Source organism: Carassius gibelio, chromosome B23, assembly GCF_023724105.1.
Source record: "Carassius gibelio isolate Cgi1373 ecotype wild population from Czech Republic chromosome B23, carGib1.2-hapl.c, whole genome shotgun sequence".
Taxonomy (NCBI): domain Eukaryota; kingdom Metazoa; phylum Chordata; class Actinopteri; order Cypriniformes; family Cyprinidae; genus Carassius; species Carassius gibelio.
Genome location: NC_068418.1, coordinates 29,416,675 through 29,433,393, shown reverse-complemented (window position 1 = coordinate 29,433,393; position 16,719 = coordinate 29,416,675). Strand labels below are relative to the sequence as shown.

At 39.1% G+C, this 16,719-nt stretch overlaps 1 protein-coding gene across 1 annotated transcript; it reads right to left on the bottom strand.

The window, feature by feature from the left end:
- Nucleotides 1-229: 229 nt before the first annotated feature.
- LOC128011812 (cGMP-specific 3',5'-cyclic phosphodiesterase-like) lies at nt 230-8,295 on the bottom strand. Its single transcript, XM_052594537.1, has 8 exons — nt 8,097-8,295; nt 5,481-6,126; nt 3,570-3,659; nt 3,398-3,469; nt 3,217-3,306; nt 2,981-3,118; nt 1,387-1,736; nt 230-553 (listed from the first exon to the last, which is right to left on the bottom strand). The coding sequence occupies exons 1-7, from the start codon at nt 8,192-8,194 to the stop codon at nt 1,542-1,544; spliced, it is 1,329 nt and encodes a 442-aa protein (XP_052450497.1). The 5' UTR covers nt 8,195-8,295; the 3' UTR covers nt 230-553; nt 1,387-1,541.
- Between the last annotated feature and the right edge of the window lie 8,424 nt (nt 8,296-16,719).

Below are 16,719 nucleotides of genomic sequence, written 5' to 3'. Positions count from 1 at the left end.
TCTCATATTCTACTGTCAAGACATAATGACAGGTTTAACAAACGGTTTTACAAAATTTACCTACTGCACCTTTAAGACCAATAAAAAGATAGGATTTTTAGAAATCTTGGCCAACTGAAAAGTATGAACATGAAAAGTATGAGCATGTATAGCACTCAATACTTAGTTGGGGCTCCTTTTGCCTGTATTACTGCAGCAATGTGGAGTCGCTCAGTGTGGCACTGCTCAGGTGTTATGAGAGCCCAGGTTGCTCTGATAGTGGCCTTCAGCTCTTCTGTATTCTAAGGTCTGGCATATCGCATCTTCCTCTTTACAATACCCCATAGATTTTTTATGGGGTTAAGGTCTGGTAAGTTTGCTGGCCAATTAAGAACAGGGATACCATGGTCCTTAAACCAGGTACTGGTAGCTTTGGCACTGTGTGCAGGTTCCAAGTCCTGTTGGAAAATGAAATCTGCATCTCCATAAAGTTGGTCAGCAGCAGGAAGCATGAAGTGGACTTCAAGCAACGTGGATTGTGTGCCTCTCCTCTCTTCCTCCAGACTCTGGGACCCTGATTTCCAAAGGAAATGCTAAATTTACTTTAATCAGAGAACATAACTTTGGACCACTCAGCAGCAGTCCAGTCCTTTTCTGATGCTGTCTATTGTTCAAGAGTGGCATGACACAAGGAATGCAACAGCTGAAACCCATGTCTTGCATATGTCTGTGTGTAGTGGTTCTTGAAGCACTGACTCCAGCTGCAGTCCACTCTTTGTGAATCTCCCCCACATTTTTGAATGGGTTTTGTTTCACAATACTCTCCAGGGTGCGGTTATACCTATTGCTTGTACACTTTTTTTCTACCACACATTTTCCTTCCCTTCGATTCTCTATTAAAGTGCTTGGACACAGAGCTCTGTGAACAGCCAGCCTCTTTTGCAATGACCTTTTGTGTCTTGCCCTCCTTGTGCAAGGTGTCAATGGTCGTCAAGTAAGCAGTAGCCTACATAACTAGACTGAGAGACCATTTAAAGGCCTTTGCAGGTGTTTTGAGTTAATAAGCTGTTCAGAATGTGTCACCAGGTGTCTTCAATATTGAACCTTTTCACAATATTAACAATAAAATGGGGTATGATTTAAAAATGAGCATCCCTCCAAAAACATCTACATTTCTGTCTCTTTTCAAGTGTTAGTGTATATAATTAGTTGTATTTATAGGGGTTATTAAAGCACAATTCTATAATAAGGGGGTTATTATAGAAACCCCCTGGACCACACTAATTTTCAACGCCTGGCTATGGCCAAGTTCACAAGGAATGGACTGAGGCTGGGGTCAAGGCATTAAGACCACACAGACGTGTCAAGGAATTTTCTGAACCACAGACAACGTCAGAGGTGTCTAACCTGGGCTAAGGAGAAGAAGAACTGGACTGTTGCCCAGTGGTCAAAGCTCCTCTTTTCAGATGAGAGCAAGTTTTGTATTTCACTTGGAAAACAAGCTGAAGGAGTCTGGCGGAAAGGTGGAGAAGCTCATAGCCCAAGTTGCTTGAAGTCCAGTGTTAAGTTTCCACAGTCTGTGATGATTTGGGGTGCAATGTCATCTGCTGGTGTTGGTCCATTGTGTTTTGAAAACCAAAGGCACTGCACCCGTTTACCAAGAACTTATTAGAGCATTTCATGCTTCCTTCTGCTGACCAGCTTTTTGAAAATGCTGATTTCATTTTCCAGCAGGATTTGGCATCTGCCCACATTGCCTAAAAAAAAAAAACAAAGGTTGGTTAAATAACCATGGTGTTGATGTGCTTAACTAGCCAGCAAACTCACCAGACCTGATTGTCAAGAGAAAAATGAGAAACAAGAGACCAAAAAATGCAGATGAGCTGAAGGGCACTGTCAAAGAAACCTGAGCTTCCATACCACCTCAGTAGTGCCACAAACTGATCACCTCCTTGCCACGCTGAACTGAGGCAGTAATTAAAGCAATTATTTAATACATAAGTTTCACAATTTGAGTTCAATTACTGAAATAAATGAACTGTTCCATTACATTCTAATTTACTGAGATGCACATGTATTCAGAAAGCACTGGTAGTTCCTTCAGAATTTTTTTTTAATTATTTTTTTATATCAGGTGTTTTGGGTACATGAGGTGCATGTGTATTTGTTGCCATATTTCTTTGGCTGTGGCAAATAAGGAAGCAATTTGAGTGAAGTTCTCTGCTAGCGAGTCTGCTATAAAGTGTTTCTTAACTCTCGCACTCAGCTATGTAAATATCCTCAGCCTCTCTTTTAAAATGCCTAAATGTAGTACATTAGCATTGGCGAACTATTAACAAATAAATTGTAATCGTATTGAGGTAAAATGTAAAATAATAAATTGCACTTTAGACATTAGTTAGGCCTACAGAGATACACCATAATGTTATGTAATTAATCTAATTAAAATGTGTTTTTCTAAATTAACCAAAAAAAATGTATCTTCTAAACAACCCAAAGCTCAGTGGTTCTCAGTGTTTTGTTTTGTTTTGTTTTTTGAGCCATTGTTTTGGAATATTGCGAACAATATTCTTTTGTTTGGTAGTATCAGCAGAACCAGTATCTGCTCATCTCGTCCTGAATCTTTGATATAAACCCACTCCCCTCCAAACACCGTAGAGACCCTCTTTCAAAAATATTGCTTGCTGCGGCCTCAATGTTCTCACTATGCCTCCACTTATAAAAGCTGATATATTTAATTCTCTTTTAGAACATTTAGTCTCAACTACAAGCAAATCTTTTGCTTTAGGCTAAAAATCCAGATGTCAAAAAGGCATGCTGTTTAAAGCCCAAGCTTAAATTGTTTTCAAGCATCCTAAAGGGATATTTTGGATAGGCAATATCTTGGTCATAGCAAAGAAATGCAAAACATGCTTGATATTTCCATGTTTTATGATCATAAGAATTCTTTAAAAGTTTTTGGTGTTTTGGAAATAAATGTGATGAGATATTTTGGTCTTACAGCTGTTTCCCTGTCAGAAATGAAGACAGTGCATTCTTGGGCCTGCATGAAAGACAAGATGGTAGCCACGGTTTTCCTCAGTAAGACCTCCAAAGACTGCTGCTCTTCAAAGATCAGACTAGCCAGATCCAACAACACCTAAAAAAACACCCCAAACCATGATCACTGCTTATAGCCAAGTTACTGTTCAGACATGCCTATACAAAATTTATTTCTACTAAAATGTGGAAAAATACCTGGTTTCGCCTGTTCTCCAGCTGTGATGTCTCATAGAGTTGTGCATTGTGTAGCACTATGCCAGAGAAAGCCAGGTACGAGGAAAAGTCCTGTTGAGATGAAAAATGACAAATTATTATAATAAAATGACAGAAAATATAAAATAACTACAGTATAAACTGAAATGTGCAAATGTTTCACCCTCTCATCCTGTTCTGTGAAGGCACTGTTCTCTCCACACCTTTTATTGATTGCTTGTGCTACTCCGACAACCTTTAAGCATTAATAAAATGTAGCAGTTAAGTTTTAATAGCAAATGTTGCAAATATTCAGTTCAGTTCAGGCACTTTTTATGTTTAACTTCATCTCTCACCTCATCTCTGTGATTTTTGATGGGTAAACACAAGATGCTCTGAGTCTTATATCCTGTAATTTGGTCCACCTCTGCATTAAAACGTGGATCCTGAAGGAGAGGAAATAAATCAACCACAATTCCCATTTATCCAGCTAATTATAACTTGCCGTAATATCACTATTTAAAAAATCAGCTGCCCATTTCGTTAGACAATGTAGTTTTTTTTTTTTTTTTTTACATAGTTCAATTTAAAAAAATACAAATAAAAAATCCATCCTATGCACCCTAGAAATACAACTTAGTCATAAATGTGACCCTGTACCACAAAACCTTTTTAAGTCACTGGGGTATATTTTTAGCAATAGCCAAAAATTATCGATTTTTCTTTTATGCCAAAAATCATTAGGATATTAAAGAAAGAAAAATGTTCTATGAAGATATTTTGTAAATTTCCTACCGTAAATATATTAAAACTTAATTTTTGATTAGTAATATGCATTGCTAATAATTCATTTGGACAATTTCAAAGGCAATTTTCTCAGATATTTTTTTTTTTTTTTTTTTTTCACCCTCAGATTCCAGATTTTCAAACAGTTGTATCTCGGAAAATACTGTCCGATCCTAATATGGAAAGCTTATTTATTCAATATTCAGATAAGTAATGGTTTACCATAAATAAATACATAAATAATCAATTTATCAAATATGTTGAATTTGTTTTTCAGTGTTTAGCTCAGGTCGCAGGGTAGGGTATGCCTGATTAGAATGCCTTGGGACTTTGTGTCTGTTGTTGTGATACCACCAGCCTATCAGCACTGTCATGACGCCATTTTATTCTTCATTTCTTGTGGCTCAAAAACAACTGTGTTCCTGAGCACACATGACAGATTTCCAATTGTGAACATCTAGGTGTGTGTGTGTGCAACACCCGAGCAACTGCAGTTCTGTTTTGCACCGTTATTGACACAGAAATTACAAACTTTAAGTAAACAAATATGTTTGATTGAGAGACAGATGGCGTTTAATGGCACCATGAGGACCTAGTGTTCTTTTTTTAATTTTACCCTGTTGTGATATGCGAAAACATGATGTTTTACATTGAATGTTTATATGAAACAGTGTCTTACAACAAAACCATTAAACACTTTAATTTCATTGTCAAACATGGTTAATCTTAACCTTAATTTTAGCGTTTTAAGATACATACTGTTAAAAATTAAGATCTTCATTTTATTCTATTATTCTTTCTCTTTCACACTATCTTTCTCTTTACCTCTTTTTCCTTTCCCTCTCTCTGTAGAAACACGACTAAACTAAATTACAAAGAGCTAAAAATACCAGCCATCATTATACAAACTGTTGGTTAGCAACTGAATTGCATAACATTTAAATCTAATCAAAGGCCTTAAGAGATATAGCCTAAATTACATTTCTGAGGAAATACTTTTATTAGTACTGGAGGGTATTATAAAGGAGTAAATTTTATTTCAGCCTCTGAAACCAAAGTGGTCCTTATGCAAATGACACCTTATGCACAAGGTAACACAGAGGAATCCGATAAGAGGAGAATGTTTTAATAAAACTGCTGTCAGAAATTCTATCTAATTATTGAGATATGCAGGTAAATCCAAACATTTCTCTATCCAATGTTTTATTATAAGATCAAAAGGTGATGATACAGTCTGATGGAAGAAACACAAATTTGTCTTAGTTGTCGTTTAACAACTAGCCCATCTCATGACCAATCATTTCTACTTATCTTTTTTCAATTTGTATTTATTTTGATTTGATGTATTTAAAATGTCACAATTTTTTATTTCACGTGGGTCAAATGTTCACAATATCAACAAATGTAGGCTTTCTAATGTATAGTCTTTAAGGAATAAAACACTGAAATGGCAAACAGCAGGTGAAATGACAGAGCCTCACCTCATATGCATTCTTGATGTTCAGAGGCTGTCCAGTGGCTGCCACATACCCCACAATTCCTTTGTTCCATTCAAGGCGAATACCACTGTTGGAAGCCTCCTCAAGAGTGGATCCTTCTGCGACATCAAATAGCCGGCTAACCAGGAACTTCCTGTTTGAACTGTCCTCTCCAACCAAGAACAACGAATAGCGATCTGCTGCTATCAACTCGTGAGTGTGTAAGAAGATCCTGTGGCAGAGGACAGTAAGGTCCAAGTGACTTGAAACATCACGTACAAGCTCCAACAGACGAGCACAGCGGTCCCCGTTTTCACGAACTCCTGAGTCCATAATGCCTCCACCCTCATCTGTCCCACTGCCTGAGCCAGGCCGCTGGGGAGGAGGAAGTGGCATTTGCACCCTTTCTGTATCACTAAGAAAAGTAAGCGAACCCTCAGCGTCTTTCACAATAATGGGGCGAAGTGGCCTATCAAACTCAGATGCAGAGATCTTTCGTGTAGGGGTGGATGGAGCTGGACTTGGAGAAGGTGCATCAGTTGGACCCAGTGGATGGATGGCCGATAAAGGTTCAGGCAGAGCTTTTGATGCTTCCCGAGATGGCTGAATGGAGTGGACACGTTCAGCAAACCATGCGTTTACCATTTCCCTTAAAAAAAAAAAAAAAAAAAACATTAACCAAAAACATTAGCTCAGCAAGCTCTTGACCTAAAAAAACAACAATTCCAATTCAAAACTAAATCTCAGTAACTGCCTAATCTGAATACACCTAGTCACAAAGCTCATTAGGTATTTATCTTGGTAATACAACCAAGCAGCTATTTCCTAGGTAGGTATAACACTCATACAAGTTTGGCTTCTAAAATCTGCCCGCATAACATTTTCTATACCTTTCATGCTGGTCAAATGAATTTGCATGCATATTATACAGTAAACAAACACAATCATTTTAAGGTGGGACTTCCATTCCTAGAGCTGCCATATGGCTTCCTCTTATAATGTCTCTGCTACTCAGCTGGAAAATCTCATCCTCAAACAGTTGAGCAGCAAGATAAAACAGCAGTGTAGAAAACTGTCACAGTTCACCTCAGTTATTTCAAGGTTTTATGAGCAGTTTGCTGGACTGGACCTATCTATATAATGAACTGTTGCAAAGGTTCTACGTAACTTTCTCGAAGTTTTCATTGAAAGTTGAACGAGACATTGAGTTAAGCAGCTCAAATGGAAAACACTGGAGCATATAACAACCCACAATCATAACATTTGCTGATAGATTATTTCCAAATCTGTCAAAACAACACTGATGTAGTGGCTTTTATTAAACTAACACTACAATTAAAGCATTAAAATAGCCTGTAACAAATGTTTTCAATAAAATGTTTATTATTGGGGTAGGATATTCAAACCACCAAAGTCTCAGTGGACCCAACCTAAAATGTCCTTGGCTAGAATAGTTTAAATAAACAACATTCCCTTTGAAGAGACACCATCCAACCATTTCCTAAAGTTAGTAAATTCATCTAAAGTTGCTCATGCTAAGAAGTCTTAATTTGTTCTGACCAATCAAATAGTATAGGATTTGCATGGGTTGTTTTTTTCAGTGGTAATAAATGAATACATTAATCATTAATTAAACAAGCAAACAAACAGCTGGCCAGGTGTTAAAGAAAAATATAATTGAGTAAAAGCAAATAAAACGTAAAAATTAATCAGTTAATTTTGGGGATTCCCAAAGGGCAGACACACAGCCAGGAACAGCACAAGGTTTGATAGAATTTGTGAAAAATTTCAACAGTCTCAATCTAATTCTAAACTACTTTTGATTTGGGCAATATAGATGGCAAATTTGTATGAATTCCTATGATTCATACATTTTTGTATGATCTGCTTACACCCAACATTTCTTTCGGGTTTTTTTTTTTTTTTTTTTTACACTTTTGTATGAATCAAATCATACACATTCATATGAAACTGCAGAACTGGAAAATATATGTGTTCTAATGAAAGCAGGTTGCTTTTTTTTCATTATGTGTTATGTCTGATCTTCTTCCTCAAAATTTCACCAGTACTGGACATAATTTTCTGAGCACATAGTTGTCTGGACATGGAGGTGTGTTAATTAATCTGATATCATAGTTAAGGCAAATTATTTGTTTAAAGCTCTGCATTAAAGTGCATAAAGAACATCAAATCCATCAATATATCAATCACTTCAATATATAAAAGTTCAAACCTTTGTTTGTTGGTTGTTATTGATTAAACAGTGTAAGCAATGAGTAGCTATACATCAGAGTAGTGTATATCAACGACGGGAATATGTCACATAAAAACACCCGTAGCTACATTGTGAAATTGCTAGACACAACCTAAGATATGATTAATTCCTCTAACAAACGAGTTCACAATTATGTTTCCATCGGAGTTCACAAGAAAAAAAGGCAATAAATACTTACACTTTCCTTTACAAACAACGCAAACTTTAAAGCAGCTAAAGATAAGGTTGAAATTATTTGGCGATGATAAGGAAATGGAACGCTGCGTTGCGCAGCTGCAGCAAGCGGGTATACAGCCTCATTACAGGACTACATGTCTTTCAACTGAACTAGCCGTTGAACTTACCGAGAAGCCTTTCGTACAAAATAAGAATGTGCGAACTCTAGGTTGTCGTCAAGCCAAGCCTCCATCATCCCTTCTTTTTCTGGAGGATAGAACTCCATTCTGCCTCCACAGATCAGCCGGTGGATATCATCCGCCTGCTCTATTCTGATGTTCAGTCACAAAGACACTTCCACCACAACCACCACCGGCGTCTACACGGGCTGCACAATACTCTCTCTCTCTCTCTCTCTCTCTCTCTCTCTCTCTCTCACTCTCACGCGCTCTCTCTCTCTCTCTCTCTCTCTCCCTACACACACACACACACACACACACACAGAACGCGGCTTTACACATTAAAAGAAAGTCTATCACAAAGCAATGTTAAACAAAACTCTTAAAGCTTGTTATTTGGATAGATACCTTAATATCAGACCTCAAGGTAATTATAACACTTGTAACAGTTGTAGATATTTTGGTACATTATGAGTATCCTGTATCACATCACATCACTTTTTTTTATTCATTTGGCGCTTGTATGTAAAATGTATCAATTATATATGTTTTACTGCCATTTGATATTAGGAAATACACTCCTCATAACCACTCCATCAAGTGAATCAATATGCCAAGGATACCATATGGGTAGTTCGCATGACATGTCAATTAGTGATTGTAGCATGGTTCAAGCTACATTTGAAAGTATTTTAATCAACATAATATTTCATTGTTATCATTTACAATTGTTATACATTTAACTGTTTTATAAGCTGAATTTCAACTGAAAAATAAATAAATAAATAAATAAATACATTTTAATGGCAATTGAATGTTCACTATATTATGTAAAATACAATTTGCGTAATGGGCATGCAGTATGTACAGTCAAGCACAAATATTAAAAAATTGCAAATGTCAAAACCATTGGATTTTATTAAAATAACAAAATTCAGAGACCTTACCAGAAATTCGTCCCTTTGAACTCTTTTGCTAACCTATTGCCTAATATTGAATAGCCCTGACCCACCCCTAAGCACTACACCATCTCTGTACACAATGGTGTAGCCTTACCAGCAGATGGTGCCTCCTTCTCTCCTGGGAGAGGGAGATACCACTGAAGGCATATGTGCTCTCTTGGGTACAAATGTGATTCCATTGTATACATGGTGGCCTGGCTGAGCTAATGGCAGTCTCTGGAGAGACTGTATGTCAGTGAGAGTGAACGGTATTGGACAATGTTTCAATAAAACATTTTTTATATTTTCTTCTTCTTCTTCTTCTTCTTTTTATATTTTCTTTTTCAGTTCATTTACTGTATCAGTGGCTGCATTTGGCAGGCACTTCCTACTATCTTTCCACAGAAGATGGGACTTAGAACTTATGTCAGGACATGCTGGGCTTATGGTGGGATTCCTGTGGCCCCCATCTACAACACCACATGCAACATTCACAAACTTCAAGCATCATTTGTCACAGTGTCCCCAACTATATGTGCATGAACACACAAAGTCAGCTAGCTGGGCTGAAACACTGTCCAGATGTGGTCACTCAAGTCACTCTAAACTAAACTACTCGGTTCACCTTTCAGTCATAAGTCAAACAACACTCTATTTCTTCACATAATTCCATGCACTACATTAAACAGCTCAGCTGCTATTGTAAACCCAAAAGTCAGTGCAATGGTGGATAGCGTTGGATGGAGAGAAGTCCTATGCAGTCTTCCAATGGAAACAATTTTGAGTGCTTAGTTTGTCCCGTGTAGCGATCAACAAGACAAATATGGCAGTAAAATCATTTATTAACAGCAGGTTTAATAGAGACAGAGAGAATGGGGTTGAATGTGGGGTCAAACCAATGGTATAGGCCTACTGCAGAGACACAAGTGGACGTGCACTGGATGCAAGAAATGAAAGTTACATGAAAAATCCCACTAAACACATATTGTCAGAAATGTCCTTGCATTTGATTGTCTTTGAATGATACCATTATACTGGACAGTGTTCAGATGCTTGCGTTTTATCAAGCCTTTCACTAGAGAGCTTTTTTTTTATGATATCCTGATGTTATAGATGCAAGTAAGCACATGAAGAAGATGGTGATATCTGCAAAGTGTATTTGCAGCTTTTGATTGCTGAGTGGCACTTTAACCACAAGTTATCAAAAAGCGCATCAAAGCACATTTTCGCAAATAGCCGACAGCTTTGCCTAGCCGATGTGTTACATTTGTCGGCTGCAGTTGGGGAAAATTAAAGAAAAACACTGTAGTTAAAATATTTAACATTCACAGATGAAAGTTTAGTACTTATTAAAGGGGGGGTGAAATGCTATTTCATGCATACTTAGTTTTTTACACTGTTAAAGAGTTGGATTCCCATGCTAAACATGGACAAAGTTTCAAAAATTAAGTTGTACGTTTGAAGGAGTATTTCTGTTCCAAAAATACTCCTTCCGGTTTGTCACAAGTTTCGGAAAGTTTTTTTCGAGTATGGCTCTGTGTGACGTTAGATGGAGCGGAATTTCCTTATATGGGTCCTGAGGGCACGTTTGCCGGAAGAGTGCGCTTCCGTATAGCAGAGCAGAGAGAGGCTGTGCACAGACAATCACTGATCAGAGCGAGAGCGTCGCAAAATGTCACAAAAGAAGTGTGTTTTTGGTTGCCAGGGCAAGACAACCCTGCACAGATTACCAAAGAAAAAACAGCATTAAGGGACCAGTGGATGGAGTTTATTTTTACAGAGCATCAACGGAGTTGTGCAAGTCACGATTGTGTGTTGGAACCACAGACGGTGAGTAAAACTGCTTAAAATATCTCTGCCTCCTTGTTAGTGCGTCCCCTCCCATAGGAGACCTGGGTTCGAGCCCCGCTCGTAGCGAGTCGTTGCTGCTGCTGTCTCGTTCAGTTTCAGCCTTCACAGCTGTCACAGCTTCCAAACGCACTCAACGCAAAAGCCTACTGGCGCTCGTGATTCTTTAGCTCCGCCCACACGTCACGCCTCCAGGCACTCGTGTTTTTCCGGGAAAAATCGGTACAATCTTTCTCTTATGAATATAATAAAACTAAATAATTTTTGGAGTTATGAAGGATGCAGTACTACTCTATAGATACTCAAGATTAACAGGATATTGAGTGAAAACGAGCATTTCACCCCCCCTTTAAGCATTTCTTAGAACAAATTTAAGCAGGATAAATGTCAAGCCAACGAGCCTGTGCTTATATTTTCTCTAGTGCTGCACTTTCCCAGGAACTTTTTCCTCCCAGACCTGTTGCTTTCTGTGTTTCCACCTTGATCTAAGGGAAGATTAGGCAAATAGACTGGTGAAGTAGGTCTGCACACGTTTCTCAATACAAAGTACGCTGATTTTGGACGTACATAGTTCAGACTTTGTGAATTCGACTCGGGAGTGTGATGTCCACGACGACACAAGAATTCAACTCGGGAGTGTGATGTCCACGACGACGCAAATCCGGTAATTCTGCAAACAGCAGTGTACTTGATAACATCAGTCAGCTCGCTTCGGCTACAGCAATTTTCCTCTCTTTATAAAACTAAATAGGATATCAAATACTACTGCCTCCTTTCATTTTCATTTAAACATAATAATGTGTATTTATACAGCCATTACAATGAAACGAAATTTTCCTCTCTTTATAAAACTAAATAGGATATCAAATACTACTGCCTCCTTTCATTTTCATTTAAACATAATAATGTGTATTTATACAGCCATTACAATGAAACGAAATTGTACATCAATTTGCCAAATTTTACCTTTTTTACTTTCATTTTAACATTTAGATAAATTGAATACAGCCCAAAGATTACCTGATAGATTTACCCAAAACTAATTCTATTTTATGTTTAACCACTAAAGAGACATCAGAGCCAACAGTGAATGTCAGAAGGTCTAGCCGAGGTGAGTCTGCTCTCGGTGGATACATGAGCACTGAGCTCCCGCTGATCGCTTGTAGCTCACCATCTCCGAAATCGGCAAAAAACATTTGAATGAACCACAGATTTGAGTTTTAAATAACTACATTCTCACCTGAAATACTTTTAAAATTACATTTCATGACAAAATAACAGTAATATTTTGAAAATTATCCGAATAAATGGTGGTTGAGATCACATTGCTGCATGAGCCAATCAGCACGTTTAGCGCCCAAATCCCACCCCCAAAAGTTCAGGAACTTTGAAAAAGTACCACCTCGCCAGCAGGGACTTTCTGGGGGGCATTTTTTTACCCAGAATTTTATTTAGTTCCTGGTTCCTGTGGTGGAAACACACGAGTACTAGTCCAAAGTCCCTAGTTCCTGAGTAAAGTTCCTGCAGTGGAAACGCAGCTTAAGCTACACAGTATTAAACCATATTTTAGATATGAAACATATAATTAAGTGTGCAGTATTATTAATATAATATGAATTATGTGTTATATTATTCTAAAGAAATTGTGGTTTACTTTGCATCGGAGCATTAAAAGTGGTAGCCTATTTTAGTGAGCTAGGCTACATGGATTAATATGCAAAATGTCAATATTCTCACATATTAGGCCTATATTTTAATTTATATTTTAAAATTCCTTTAATAAAACAGAGTGCATTTTTGTCACACACTACTTTGTTATTTGTTACCTGTTCTTTATTTTGACAGATAACTTCTTGGGAAAAAGATATTTGTCTGTACACTGATTAAGAAATTGTTGCGTTTTATAAATTATTTCCTTTTTTATTAGTAAAACGTGATGCACTGTATAATTTTGCTCCCATTAGGCCTAATTAAATATATGTTATAGATAAATATAAATATAAATTCGATACTGAAGCCTTTTTTCAGTAACACAGTGCAACTGCACTGCCATTGGTTTAATCTGTAAACTTTTTTAAACCAATGACAGCGCTGTGTAGCTGCGCGAGCCTGTGGCGATGCAGCATGCCAAAGCGAATGGCTATATAAGCAGGCAATCGCCAGAGGAAATCAGGTCGTACGACTGAAGCGACGACACTGAACCCGCAGCCTCGTGGCACGGCATATAACTCAGTACTCGTTCCGTATCTCAGGGAACTGAGGTTACGTTCGTAACCGAGTACGTTCCCTTTCGATACTTCACTCATACTGCATATGGGGAACAAATTCAACCGCGCCGTGCCACGGTAGGGAACGATAAGACTTATCTTGAACACCCTGGGGTCCAGAGGATAAGTGAGAGGGCCGGAGCCATCGAACCCTTGACGGTACACTGCTAAGAGGGAGCTAGCTCCCTGGAGGTGGTATGATGACGGAGTCTGCTAGAGGCCGTCGTATCAAACTGAAAGAACCCAAGCATGTAGGGTCGGGATATCCAAGTTATAGAATCTGACAAAAGTGGACGGCGAGGACCAGCCGGCCGCCTCACAGATGTCCTTGATAGAGGCACCACTAGACCAGGCCCATGAAGAGGCCATCCCTCTAGTAGAGTGGGCTCTAACTCCTATGAGGCACTCAAGGCCCATAGAGGAGTAACATAGAGCGATAGCTTCAACTATCCAATGCAAGAGGCGTTGCTTTGAGACCGAAGACCCCTTGGTGCGGCCACCAAAGCAGACAAAAAGCTGGTCAGATTGCCTGAACGGCTGTGACTGCTCAATGTATATCCTCAAAGCCCTCACTGGGCAGAGTAAATCCAGCTCCTGCTCACCTGACAACGGAGGCAGAGCTGAGAGGGAAATTACTTGTGCTCTGAATGGCATCGAGAGCACTTTAGGTACGTAGCCATGCTTGGGTTTTAATGACCTTAGAATCATTGGGCCCAAACTCAAGGCATGCAGGGCTCACCGAGAGGGCCTGCAAATCGCCAACATGCTTGACCGATGCTAGAGCAAGTAGCAGAGCGGTTTTGAGCGTTAGGGGCCGAAGGTCAGCTGACCGAGGTGGAAGCCATCAGCCCTAGCATCCTCTGAAAGAACTTCAGATGGAAACAGGCTTCGTTCCTGACAGAGGCCGTGAGCTGCTTAAGTACCAGAGTCTAAGCGCTTGGGCAGGAAGTGTCGCATGGCTTGGGACGACTTCTGTGCTGCAGTGAAGCGCTCTGTAAACCCTTCTACGGCTGGCCCGAAGAGACCGGATGGAGAGACTGGGGCATCGAGAAAGGCCTCTTTGTCGCTCTCCTTAATCTCTGTTAGGTTGAGCCAGAGGTGGCGCTCCAGCACAACAAGGTTGGTCATGGATCGTCCAGATGGAGTTCCTCAACGGCCTTGGAAAGGATGCGGAGAAGCTCGGCATCCATCCCAGCTCTGGCATAAAATAGGCTCCAGTGACGGCAAGTGGGCGGGGTCAGAATCACCGGCCCAGTCCTCCGTTTCAGAAGCCGCGAGTGACATGGAGTCGTCAAGCGGCTCATCCTCTGATCCGCCAAAAGAGACAAGGTTGCTCGCTTCAGCTGAGGGACGCTGCTCTGGGCGTGAGAAGAGGACAGGGGACGGCTCCCTCATTGGAGAGGGTTAGGCACGCAGGCACTGAGCCGGCGCGAGCTCACCCAAATCCGGGCGCTGAGCCCCTCTTCCCTGCTGTCTTTACCTGGCCGGCTCGCCAGGAAAAGATTGATTCATTTCTTTCATTAAAGAAAGCAATCCGCGAGTGCAGAGAGGCGAGACTCATGCTCTCACAAAAGCAGCATGAAGTCTCAGTGAGTGCAGCCTCAGCGTGGGGTTTTCCCAGGCAGAAAACACACTCACCATGGCCGTCGTCATCATGCAGAGGGGCTCTGCATGTGCCACAGCTGTGGCGCAGCATGGCTGCCGCCGTTAAAACGGCGTTAGAAACGCTCTTTTAGAGCGGTGAAAACCGCTGGAAAAAGCTCTTTTGTGATCACCGGATGGCGGCAGGAGATCGCTGAGAAGCGTCCGGAAGCGGGAAGCGGGCGGCGCGAGATCGGCGCTAAGAGCGGCTGTCTGCGAGAACGCCGGCACTGCAGGCGGTCGGCGGTCTCAGCTGGTCCGCTGTGGTGCCTCTTCGACGGCGAGAGCTCGTTCCAGGCGAAGGCGTTCAGCAAAGATCCAGCGAAGTGAAGTCGTCGCTGAAGGAGTAAGATCTGATTTCCTCTGGCGATTGCCAGCTTATATAGCCATTCGCCCCGCCCATTCTGGCGGGCCTTGGCGCGCTGCATTGCCACAGGCTCGCGCAGCTACGCAGCGCTGTCATTGGTTTAAAAAAGTTTACAGATTAAACCAATGGCAGTGCAGTTGTTGCTGCGTTATCACTGCGTTATTGAAAAAAGGCTTCAGTATCGAGGAAAAAAGGAGCTTTTCCCCATACGCAGTATGAGTGAAGTATCGAAAGGGAACATTTGTTTATTAATAAATAATTAAAATGTCTCCTTTTAACAATTATTAAGCTACTTCTGCCTGTGCTTTGTGGCAAACTTAATGCATATGCTTGAGCGCGGAATATAGGCTCATTATGTATTATAGAGGTAAATTTAATATAAACCTGCGATTAGTGGAATAATGGCAAATGAACAACTAGTAACTAGAAAAACCTTATCTCTGTTAAAGTTTTTAAAGCATTTTATATGCGTTTCCATAAATTCTGCTTTCAAAACGGTCCGTAATGGAGAGATGCCTTTACACTGTTTTTTCCTCTGAAACACAAAAACGAAAATTTAAATAAAATTTATATTTTATGTTTTGAGAATTACTAACCCTTCTCTGTAGATATTGTTTCTTCTGGTTTGTGCATTGTAAAGCACAGAAAGTTTAGAAAATATAATGTCTTCAAACGTCTGTAACGCATGTGTATTTTGTCAAATCTAAAATAGCCTATAAAACATGTTCATAGATGGATAATTTACTGATGTATAGATCCATTTTGGGATTTAGAAAACATAAAGAGATATATATTTCAATATATTGGTAATGAATAGGCTATACAGTAAATTCTGTGAGAATTTATATTTCACACTCTAAAAAATATTCTATGGATGCAACAAATAAAATTAAGGCAACAGTTTGCATCTGCAATTTACATTCTGGTTGTCCACCTACTGTATGTCGTTTTAATGGCATAATTATATCGTTTTTATGACATAACATAAAACATCTTTATTATGAGGAAAATATGTTGTTTTAATGAGAAAACATCGTTTTTACAAGAAAATATGTTGTTTTAATGAGAAAACATTGTTTTTACGAGAAAATATGTCATTTTAACGAGAAAGCATCTTATTATTACAAGAAAAGATGTCATTTTAATGTGAAAACATCTTGTTATTATGAGGAAAGATGTCAATTTAACGAGAAAATATGTCTTTAAAACAACATAACATCTTGTGTGTGACAGCAATGCATCATCGTACAATATCATAGATATATCACAAAAAGTTTTAATGTTTTTTTCAAAATGTTCAAATCTAAAAATCTTTTAAAATAGCAGACCCTTGAAAGTTGTTTTAGAAGTTAATTTGCACCTTTTTGCAATACATGAGACCAATGATCCATTCATCTTGACAGTTATGGGGATAGTTTACCCAAAAATGGATACGTCAAACATTTCTTTTGTGTAACATAAGGCAAATTACAAAAGAAAATTTTTAACATCGTTTTAAATTTTTTTTTTTTTTTTTTTACATACAGTAAAGGTAAATTAATTACTCAAATAAATAAATAAACAAGAAA